This window comes from Microtus pennsylvanicus, chromosome 18 (genome assembly GCF_037038515.1).
Source record: "Microtus pennsylvanicus isolate mMicPen1 chromosome 18, mMicPen1.hap1, whole genome shotgun sequence".
Taxonomy (NCBI): domain Eukaryota; kingdom Metazoa; phylum Chordata; class Mammalia; order Rodentia; family Cricetidae; genus Microtus; species Microtus pennsylvanicus.
Window position 1 is genome coordinate 28018208 of NC_134596.1, and position 11615 is coordinate 28029822.

The following is an 11615-nucleotide window of genomic DNA, read 5'->3' on the forward strand; positions in this document are numbered from 1 at the left end:
GAGAAAGATTGCTGTGAATAAAGTCCTGAATAAAACTGCAGTGAGAAGAGCTCCGGGTGTCGCGTCATCCTTGCGGGTCAAGGGTGGCTGTGACACTCAAGAGCAGGCCACTTGTCCCTTAGCCCTGCCCCTGGTGTTATAAAGCGCCTGTGAGTCTGGCTCTAGAGGCCTTCCATGAGAGATGATAGCACCTCTGTGGGCAAGAACGACACTGTCGGATGAGCCGTGGGGTTTGAACTCAAAAGTGCTTAAGATGGCTCTTCTGAATCCTGGCAGGAGACACCCAGACCCTGGGGCGTCTCTGTGGCCTTGCCCTGGTGGCTGTCAGTTTCTGGGGCTCCCTATGACACTGGTGGTGCCTTGTCAGGACTTCTTTGGTTGTGCCCAGCATCAAACACAGCATCCCAGGACCAGAAGAGGCTGACTCAGAGCCCAGGGACACCTTCCATCTCTGGTCCAAAGACACAGCCCTGCCTTTCCTCTGGCTCCCGCCCCAAGGATTCTCTGGGGTGTTGAGAAGCCTCTGCCGCCTGTTTTGGAGGCCCGTGCACACTCCAGTTCCCAAGTTAACACCTTCTGCCCTGAGGGAGGCAGCCTTTCGTGTCAACAGGCAGCCAGAAGGTGTGAAGGCCGCCAGTGACCTGGCCCACAGGGAGCCCAGGCTGGCTCTCTCCACTGGCCAGTAATGAGAATACCACCCAGCCCTGCAGCCCCTGCCCACCTGCTTGTGCTCTGCCCTCCTGCCCTCCCTTTTCCCACAGCCTGACACCCTGGGGCAGGAGACTCATGGGAGGAGGCAGAGAAGCCAGACTTACAGTCACAGGCCAGCCCTAACAGGGCTTCAGCTTCCTGGATCTGCTCCTAAGTATGTACAGCCATCAAGGACAGGTTGGACCAGACACCTCACCACCATCACCCCCCACCCACACACGCAAGCATGCACATGGGCATGCGTATGTCCACGTGTGTGCACACGCTACCCTAATGCACTCCTGCAAAGGGCCAGAAATGGAAGCACAATCCAGGTGCTTCAGGACACCTGGTGTGCGAGGCCCCGTTGAAAGGTGCACAGGGTGGCGGGCTGGAGCCGGGTCTCCCTGCTGTCTGAGGCAAGTAGCATAGCACACAGCACACACCAGGGCAGATGACTGGGGGATTCACAAGGCAAGACTAGCAGAGGGCAAGACAGGCCTCACTTGCTCGTGGGCAGACTAGCACAATGAAACCTGGTTTAGGCACATCTGTGTTCAGGGGGATGCTGGAGGGCTGAGGGGTTTAAGAAAAGCAGTGAATAGTTTGGGCACATGGGCCAGAACCCCACTCCAACAGGAAGTAGTTCTGAGCCTCGATTTCTAGTCTAGTCTGATCTGGCTGGCTGGCCAGCACCTACAGCTCTGACCTAGGTTCCCTGGCTCGCAGTGCCAACCTCACCCAAGCTGAAAGGGCAAAAGTGATGGTGGTCTTAGAGTCCCAGACCTGACACCAGGCTCAGCAGGGCCACGGACCCCAGGCACGGCCAGGACAGGGCGGGACAGTGTCAGGTGGACCCCGGCACACTCCCACTTGGCACTCCCCAGGGTCCTCTCTCTGGCTCTGGGCCTTGGGGGGAATTTCATCGGCTCCAGACCCACTAGTCTACTCTGTGACAGTCACCTGCCTAGCTCTTGCAGGCCCCCGTCACCATCGCCTTCAGGGTCAGGCCACTCCACCTTTCACAAGGCAGCTCGTGGCCAGCGGCTGGACTGGAACATTGGCTTGGTGGTCAACAGCACTTACTGCTCGTGCAGAGGTCCGTGGTTCAGTTCCCAGCATCCACATGGTGGCTCACAACCATCCAAACTGAATTTACGCATGGTTGTGAGCCACCATGTAGGGGCTGGAACTGAATGCCAGTCTCCTGGGAGAGCAGCTCATGCTCTTAGCCACAGAGTCATCTCCGTAGCCCCTCCTCTGAGGTTGGTTTGGTTTCTGAGATAGGCCTTTACTTTGTAGCTTAGGCTAGCCTCCAACCCGGTACATAGCCTGGGCTGGCGTCAGAACTCCAGCATCCTTCTTGGCAATTCCAGCATGGCTTGAGGTTTGCTTCCGTGCCCTTGGCACCTGGAAGGCACCCAGCACCACCTCTCCACAGGCGCTGCTTGCCTCTCACCCGATGCCTCCCGAATCTGAACTCTCTCACAAGGGCTCATGCGGTTCTGTGCACCCCATCTAACTGCGGCTAACGGGGGCACAGGCCAGCCTGTCGTGATGGCTTTGGATCCTGGCTGGCAGCCATCATTTCCTGGGTACGGGTCTCACTCTAAATTAGATCAAGCCATATCACTGCTCAAGATCAGAACCTATCTGTGCCTGGGCTGTAGAGCCTATGGTATACATATATATCACTAGAGACCTGTTCCGGGTGAACATGCCCCCAGCATCTTCCAGAATACTAACTCTGATATGAATCCACTTGACCAAGCTTCACCCAGATGACTTGGCCCCTCTGTTGATGAGGAAAGCCAAGCACACACTAAAAATGTCAGCTTAACATAGTGGTTTGTTTTCTTTCACATTAAGGAAATTCAGGGGTGAGCAGTGTAGAGGCAACAGGGCACTCCATGTTGTTGTCAGGGATGGGGTTTCTTTCGGCTCATCCATCCTTGGTGCGGTGTGTGGTTTCTGCCCTTGAGATTGCCTTGGAATGATCTGGTTAGCTCAGGTTCCAGCCGTTGAATAATTTTCAGGTAGAAAACAAAAAGGCAGGAACACAGGGGGATAAGCACAGGATGGTACCTCCGAGTCTTGGGGCATTTTTCCAACACAAGCTAGGCAGGAGCTGAGGCAGGAGAATCACAGGTTTGAGTCCAGTCGAGGTAACATAGTAAGACCCCTGTGTTTTGTTTGTTTCATTTTTAAGTTCTCCCAGAAGACTGAGCCAATGAAAACCACTGACATCTTGTTGGTCTTCCAATGTGCAGGAGAAACCAGGCTATACCAGGCCTTACCAACAGCCACGGCATCACAGATCCCGTTAGTAAGGAAACAGAAAGCAGGTTAAAGCGGAGGAGTGTGGGTAATGAGCAGCGTCTGCTACACTCCCGAAGACCACGAACATTCTGCTGATTCTGCTGGCCTGATCTAGCCTCTTCCTCCTCCCCTCACAGGAAGAGGGGAGCCTGTGCAGCCAGGACACTGAGGCCCAGGCCCCAACCTTCTCAGCCACAGCACACAGCAGGGAAGATAACAAGAGGGACTCACGAAGAGAAGACTGGAGGGCAAGGCTCAGGCCTAGGACAGATTACCACAGGGGAAATACCAGGTTCAGGCACACCTGTGTTGAACAACACGCTTAAGGGCTCCAGGGCTCCAGGGCTCCAGCGCTCCAGGGCTTCCAGGGAAAGAGCAGACAGTTCCAATACCTGAGTGAGAACCCTGCACCCAGCAGGAAGTGGTTCTCAGTCTCCATATCTTTTCTTTCTTTCTTTTTCTTTTTCTTTTTTTTGTTTTGTTTTGTTTTGCTTTTCAAGACAGGGTTTCCCTGTGTAACAGTCCTTGCTGTTGTGGAACTAGCTCTTGTAGACCAGGCTGGCCTTGAACTCACAGGGATTCATCTACCTGTGCTTCTAGAGTGCTGGGATTAAAGGCGTGCACCACCACCACCTGGCCCCTGAGTCTCCATTTCTGGTCTTTTCTGGCTGGCTAGCACCTACAGATCTGCATGTTGCTCAGGGGACCACAGGACAATGTGTGCTGAGGATGGACACGAGGGGACAGGAGTGTGGACCAAGGTCAGTGCTGAGAGTTCCAGAGACCAGAACGTTTCCCTCTGCCAGGGCTGATACAAAGGAGACCAGAGTCCTCATGGTCCAATCTACCCCTTGACTCATTTTCTGGCCCTGAATGTCCTGGAAGAAGTACATCAGCTATGTGATCCAGGCCATGTGATTTTCCCCCAATGGTTATCCTGAGACCAGAGCCATAGAAGGAAAAAAAAGTAGAGCCAGGCATGGTAGTAAAAAGCCTTTAATCCCAGCACTTGGGAGGCAGAAAAATCCTGTCTCAAACAAACAAACAAAAAAACTAAATTACCCAAACCAGTTGGAAAGGGGTGTAACTGGGGCCCTAAGCCAGGCCCCATGCTATAGCCCAAAGCAGTAACCACTGACCCACACGGTCTTTTTGTACCAAATAGAGGCTGGTGAAGGATAGACATTCATCTACCCCTGGACAAATAAGGCCGACATAGAGTGTGCCCTATGATTCACGAGTCTGGCTGGGCCGCTTTACATCTTCTCGAAATATGCTCTAAAGCCCTAGGGCCTGGGCTCTGGAGCTAGCCCACACCATAGACGTGGGCCAAATTAGCCCGGAGAAGAGAAAGTATTACGTACCAGGTTCGGGGCTCTGTGCTGCCAGTAGACTCTCGGGGTTCACCAAATGCCTTCACAGGAAATCCCTTAGGCTGGCTCTGCAGGTCGGAGGAGGGGTAGAATAACGTCAGAAACTCAGAACTTCCTGGAGATTATAAGGCCAGTTTACACACTGCATTCCGCGACTGCATGTCTAGCTGGCTAGGCAGAACACTCCCGAGTAAATAAGTAGTAAACGGCGGCGGGATTTTTGTTTTGAGAGGCATGCATTAGAAACACCACGAGAAATGTTTATCTGAGATTTCAAGTGACCGCTTTTGCAGTTCTGGGACCTGACCTAGGGCCTTAGCCAGCGCTTTACTGAGCTACATCCCAGTCCCACAGTCTAAAATTCCAGATGCAAATGCAGATGAAGGTATCCATGGAGCAGCCACAGCTGGGCAGGTAGAATTAACATCTAAGGCTCTATCTCGTAGCCGGTAATTGTTGCTAATTGTATATTTTCAAATAGCTAAGGGAAAAAGAGTGACGGCTAACACTTGTGACCCTAGCACTCGGAAAGCTGAGGCAGGAGCATTTCCGTAAGTTTGTATTTCCATGAGGCAGCTTGATCCAAAATGTGCTGTCGTCCCCCCCCCAAAAAAAATTAGAGCTGGGCGTGGTTTCACGTATTTGTAATCCCAGTGCTTGGAAGGTGAATATAGGAGAGTTGATCGTCAAGTTCAAGGACAGACATATGGACTTGAGAACCTGTTTCCCAAAAAACGTATCAGGGTGTTTTAAACTGAAAAGGGTATAGTCAGTCAGTCATGAAGACTTTCAGGGCTGCTGTGGCGTATCGGATGTGGTATGAGTATATCCCTGCAGGTTCCCAAGTTAGAATTTTTTTTTTTTTGATTTTTGAGACAGGGTTTCTCCGTAGCTTTTGGTTCCTGTCCTGGAACTAGTTCTTCTAGACCAGGCTGGCCTCGAACTCACAGAGATCCGCCTGCCTCTGCCTCCCGAGTGCTGGGATTAAAGGCGTGTGCCACCTCCTCCTGGCCCTAAATTTTGATTCTCAATGTGGCAATGATTAGAGGTGGCATGGAAACTGATCTGTTGGCATCGACTTATAATTCCAACACTTGAGAGAGAGGCAGGAGAATCAGTCCCAAGTCTAAGTCCAACCTGAGCTCAATGCATGAAGATGGAGGGGACTTTTAAGATGTGGTATCCTGCAGGAAGTGGACGGGTTGTCCTTAGAAGGATCAGTGTGTTCTCACAGGGCCCCAGTCAGTTCCTGCCAGAGACAATTATTATAAAAAGGGCAAAACCGTGCAGTAACACAGACCTCTAATCTCAGCACTTGGAAGGCAGAGGCAGAGACAGACATATCTCTGTGTGTTCAAGACCAGCCTGACCTACACAGAGAGACCTCGTCTGGGGAAGGTGAGAAGAACATTTAAGATTTTTTTTTAATTAGCTTTTTGAAAGTTCAAAACATGACAGAGAAAGGAAGAGTCAGTTTTGTTGTTTGGTTTGCAGTACTGGGGATGAAACCCAGGTTCTGGAACATCCAGGAAAAAGGTCAACCACTGAGTTCATCCCCATACTCAAAAGATAGAAATTAAAATGCAGGGAATCTCCCAGAAAATGAAGCAATGAGATAAATCAAGGGATGGAAATAAAGCCGGGCGGTGGTGGCGCACACCTTTAATCCCAGTACTCAGGAGGCAGAGGCAGGCTGATCTCTGTGAGTTCAAGGCCAGCCTGGTCTACAAGAGCTAGTTCCAGGACAGGCTCCAAAGCAACACAGAGAAACCCTGTCTCGAAACACAAACAAACAAAAGAGATGGAAATAAAAGAGAAAACAGAACTCGAATCCAGGAGGTTCAACTGAACTACATAGTGAGACCCTGTCTCAAATTTAAAACACCCAAAAAGGCTGGATATGGTAATACATGCCTTTAGTTCCGTCACAGGCAGGTGCAAGTTTGTGCCCAGCCAGGTCTACACAATGAGTTCCAGGCCATCTGGAGCTGCATCATAGAGAGACCCTGTCTCAAAAAAAAAAAAAAAAAAAAAGAAAAAAAAAAAGAAAAGAAAAGAAAAAAAGAAAGAAAAGAAACTGTGTCTTTCCGTTCTAGAAGCTGGGACATTCCGGAGCACAGCGCCAATATGCCGCGAGGGCTGTATCCTATGGCAGAAGCCATCCCAAGTCCAAACAGAGTGAGCACGGCAGAGAACTAGCCTTTTCAACAAAGTCAAATTCAGTCAGGAGAGCAGAGCCCTTGCAGGCCCTGTCACCTCCCAAAGGCCCTGCCCTCCACAACGTTGAGGAGGAGGAGTATTTTCAACTCAGGAGTTCCAGGGAACTGACCCAACACCTAGTCAGTACTGTGTACTTCCTAAGGAGATCTGAGTTCACATAGATGTCGTGACTGCGCTAGACCATGGATGACCACCTAGAGCTGTCAGTTTGGAGAGTCACAGGGCCTTGGGGAGGGGTGGCTTAATCTGTCAGGGTTCCATCTCTCGCCATGAAATATTTGGCTATGTAATTCGCATGATAAAAAGTTAACTTGCGAAATGAGGAACCTTTACATGGCCATTATTGACTCCAGGCTGTGCCAGCTAAATCAGTTCTTGGAAACTTTTAAAATTTATTTGAACTAAAGCTTTTTTATTTAGTTACTTTGTTTGCATGAATATTTTGTCCACGTGCATGTATGTACACCATGTGTGCCCATTGGATCCTCTAGATTTGGGGTCACAGATGGTCATATGCCATTATGTGGGTGCTGGGAGTCGAACCCAGGTCCTTTGTAAGAATAAATGCTCTCAACCACTGAGCCATTTCTCCAGCCCCTCTTAAGTACTCAGGTCACACTGACCTTGACTTACTGATATATATTTATATATATACATATACACACATGCATACATATATATATATAATTACATTCAAGGTGTGCCTGGCCCTCACACCCCTGCCCTAGCAGCACCCTGTCATCCCACCACCAGGTCTTACCCTTCTGGCATGTTCTCCATGTCCCCTCTCCCTAATCAAACAATGCTCTTGGTTCAAGGCCCAGCGGCAACCGCTCAGCCTCCGTGGCCAAGGCCCAACTGTCCCAGGCGCTCTCATTTAGCCCCTTCCCGGAGGTCATGCAGGACACGGGCGCCCTGTTTAAACTGTAAGTGTCGCTGAGGGAGCCTGGCGTCTTAGGTTTTGTTAACTCAGTTATTTCCCACAGCCGTCCTACTCACTCCTGTTTCACCCACCGGAAGGACGAGCTCAGGCAAGTTGAGGGCCCTGCATAACAGCAAAAGAGCGCCCATAAACGCTTTGATACGCTCGCACATGGGCTTCGTTTGTTTTCGTTTCTAGAGACAGGTGCTTCTGTAGCCCAGGCCGGCCTCGAACTTTCTGTGTAAGTAGGGATGGACGTGAACTCCTGATCCTCTTGCCTCTGCCTCCCAAGTGCCTGGATTATAGCCCCCTCCCCGGTTACAGTATCTGCAGAAGAGAAATGCTCTCGGACAAGGTCTTAACGAGTTGTACAGGCTGACCTCACACACTATCCCCCCATCCTCCTGCCTCAGACTCCCCAATGCTAAATTACTAGTATACGCCGCCACACCTGACTGTCACTCCCTTCTTTATAAGTAGCAGGTGCACTGAAGACCCATTGCAAGGCTTTCAGGACCATTCCAGCAGGGTCAGAAGCCACCCTGCAGCAATCACTGCTGAGATGAGGAGGAAACGAGTTCAGAGGCATTAGATGACGTCGAGGTGACACAAGGCATAATTAGCTTTGGATACCCACTTCCTTCCACTGCCTATTCTTTCCCCCCCAGGTTCCATTTTTAGGGGGTAGAGAGAGCTGAGGTCAATGAGAAGACTTTCTTAGTGTCACTCAGCAAATTAGCTAATGTGGGGACCGAGGAAACCCCTAATATGTCCTGCCTGCCACTGGGCCTGTCGCTGGTCCAGTCCCATGCAGCGCACCCGAGAGCACTGGGTAAACGTTACTAGGAATAGCTCATCACAGGATAATGATAAAGGGCGACCGCTCCTCAAGTGGGCCAAGGAGGCGCAAGAGGGACAGCCAGATACCCTGCAGTCCGTGGACCGGTCATCCATAGCGGCGGTGGGTTCCTGGGCACTCAGAGCTGCAGTAGCTGGGCGGAGTGCGGGTGGGGGCTCAGTGAGAAGCTTAGCAACTCCATCCAGATGCGAATTGTCCCTCCCACACTTCCCGGCAGCAGGGGCCTCAATTAGAGCCTTCAAGGGGTCAGAATCCACACCTCCGCAAATGGGCCCGCTTTCCCAGGGCCCCCCCTGCCCAGACCTTCCCTGGGCTCTGTGGGTTTTGACACCTCTCTGCAACCTGGCAGGGGGCCACCTCACACCTTTGGTCCAGATAAAAGTTAGGGCCTGAAGGTGACCGGTCCAGCTTCCCAGAGTCACACCAGCCATGGCCCAGTCACCCCCTCCTCGGAGCCTCCAGGGCCTCGACCACTGGGTCTTCTCCCAGAGCTGGGGCTGGACCCAGCACTCAGATTCCACGTCCCCGGCCTCATCCTCGGATTCATCCGGATCGTGTCCCTGCTACATCGCCCGCCGGCCCTCGCAGTCCACGGGCCTGGCCCGCAGCTCGAGCAAAGCCCAGGCCGCCCCGACGGCGACCCGACGTGCGCGCCCCGCGCCTGCTGGAGGACAGCGGCAGAGCGCCAGCGAGCGGGAGAAGCTGCGCATGCGCACGCTCGCCCGCGCGCTGCAAGAACTGCGCCGCTTCCTGCCGCCGTCTGTGGCGCCTGCTGGCCAGAGCCTGACCAAGATCGAGACGCTGCGACTGGCCATCCGCTACATCGGCCACCTGTCGGCCGTGCTGGGCCTCAGCGAGGACAGTCTGCAGAGCAGGCGCCGACGGAGCGCAGACACCGCGTCCTCTCACCGATGCCCTCTGTGCCCCGACGGCGGCCAGTCGCAGGCTCAGTTGCTTGGCTCTGGCCTGGGATCAACCATTAGTAGTGGGGTGTCCTGGGTGTCCCCTCCCGCTTGTCCCAGACCCCGAGTTTCACCTGAAAACCTTGGGAGCAGGATCTCCAACGTGGATCCCTGGGTGACACCTCCTTATTGTCCCCAAATACAGTCACCCTTGAACCAGTCTTTAGGAAGAGTCCCCGACACCTCTCACTGGACACCACCCCAAGCCTATTCTGGTGTGCAGACATCCCCAGAGCCTAGCAACAAGACTGGACTCTGGTCACCATCCACTGCTTCCGCAGAGCTGACTGAAGTGTACCAGGTAGGTCCTAGGGCTCCTGACGCTTTCTCCAGGGAGGTCCCCAGGCTTCGGTTGCAAATAGAGTAGCTGGATGGTCTCTAGCCTGTACAGGGTCTCCAACTTTTCAGGTCCCAGGTTCTCTAGTGAAGGGGAGGATGGAAGGAGCTTTATTGACAGCTATAGGGGAGAAGACGAGTCCCTGGGATGTTAAAGCCACCTCCGCAGTGACCATCACTGCTCTACAACAGTCTCCACAGCCTGGGGAAGAGAGGATGGCCCTCGGATTTACACAGAGGCCTGGGTGGAAGATGAGGGGTTGCAATGCCAGGAAATTCTAAGTTCAGGGCAGGATTGAGCCCCGGGGGTACAGGCAGCACTTCCTGAATAGATTCTTCTGGCGTTGGGGACCTTTGTGTTTTCTTTGAGGTCTATTCATTTGTGAACGCCTTGTGGTCCATAAAAGATTCTATTAATGACTGAGTTTTACTGAGCGCTCAGTGCTTGCTGACACCGTTCTTTGTACATTACCTGTGTCTGATTATTCATCCCTTCTAATACAGCCCTGTGAAGCATTAGCATCCATCCCCATTTTACAAGTGGGAAAACTGAGATGAAGAGACTTCTCATAGCTAGTGAGGAGCAGAGCTAGGATTTGAAGGTTGGCAGTGTGTCTCCAGAACCAGTGTTCTTGACCTCTCTGCACCCCACTGCCCTGTTGGGGCCATCCAGACACCACCAGCCGCACTCCGGGGCGCGGAGGGGGCGTGGGGGGGGACAGCCAGGTTTGAGATCTCCAAACAGTGGCCAGGGAATAAGTCCTTCTTGTCTCTCTTGCAGAGTCTTTCCGTGTCTCCAGAACCCTGCTTGTCCCTGGGAAGCCCACCCCTCCTGCCCCGCCCTTCGTGCCAGAGACTACAGCCTCAACCTCAGCGGGGCTGCTGGGACCACCATGCAGAGGCGCTCTCCAGCTCCGAGGACCAAGGTTCCGGTCCAGCCTTCCGGCTCCCTGTGCCCAGCCCCACCCCGGGCTCAGGCCTGCAACTCAGTAGCTGTCCTGAACTTTGGCAGGAAGACCTGGAGGGACCCCCTCTGAATATCTTCTACTAATGGCCTTGCCTGTCAGTGTGGAGGCGGGACTGGTTGGGAGTGCCTTCGTCTGCGGCTTCTGTGACGTTCTGAGTTTTCTGTAGTCCTGAATCCCTTTCCCCAGGTGGTGCCTTTCATGGAACCTGTCTGGAACAGACAGATAGTAGGTACCTTCCCTGACTGGAGGGGGCTGTGACAGTGCCCTTCACTCCTAGGTGTCCTAGACCAGTGGTTCTTAACCTTCCTAATGCTGCAGCCCTTTAACACAGTTCCTCATGCTGACCCCAACTGTAAAATTGTTTTCATTGCTACTTCGTAACTGTACCTTTGCTACTGTTATGATTCATAATGTGAATACCTATGTTTTCTGATGGTCTTAGGTGACCCCTGTAAACTGCCTCCCCCCTTTGAGAACTGCTGTTCTAATGGCTCCGAGCTCTATGGAGTCTAAGCTGCTCTGAGAATGGGGTGTTCTAGGTCTGGACAATAGAGCATGACCATGCCCTGCTTGCTGGTGACAGCTGGCCGGAATCTTATATGTTTGTTTCATAATTAAAAAGTAAGCCAACAAAAATTTGTTTGCTTCTGATTTTCTTTTATCAGCTTCCATTTTCATTGCTCTTTTGAAAGGAAGTATTTCTTTTGAGGGGAACGAGCCTGCCACTGCCCCCCTTCTATAATCCAGGCCTGCCAAGATTGGTATGAGCTTGTCAGTTTGACTGTGTTTGCTGTGCCTGGGTACAGGGGCCAGGAGCTCCTGACCTACAGTGATAGATGGCTTCAGGGTGCATGTGTGCCGTCCTGGATAAACAGGGCTGAATGGGGATACTAGGTGCCCAGATACTGTGAGGTAGGGCTCTTTCAAAGTTATAAGAAATGTGATGGCCGGGTGATGGTGGTGCAC

The 11615-nt window shown here is 52.4% G+C and overlaps 1 protein-coding gene across 1 annotated transcript; it reads left to right on the forward strand.

Moving 5' to 3' along the window:
- Positions 1-8812: 8812 nt before the first annotated feature.
- Positions 8813-11252, forward strand: Mesp2 (mesoderm posterior bHLH transcription factor 2). The gene is made up of 2 exons (XM_075952468.1): positions 8813-9646; positions 10463-11252. The coding sequence occupies exons 1-2, from the start codon at positions 8813-8815 to the stop codon at positions 10730-10732; spliced, it is 1104 nt and encodes a 367-aa protein (XP_075808583.1). The 3' UTR covers positions 10733-11252.
- Positions 11253-11615: the final 363 nt, after the last annotated feature.

What these genes read in the sequence shown, in the direction of transcription:
- Mesp2 (XM_075952468.1), top strand. Translation starts at nt 8,813, where the DNA reads ATGGCCCAGTCACCCCCTCCTCGGAGCCTCCAGGGCCTCGACCACTGG. An exon ending in AGCTGACTGAAGTGTACCAG is followed by an intron (nt 9,647 to 10,462) that starts GTAGGTCCTAGG and finishes TCTCTCTTGCAG; the next exon opens with AGTCTTTCCGTGTCTCCAGA.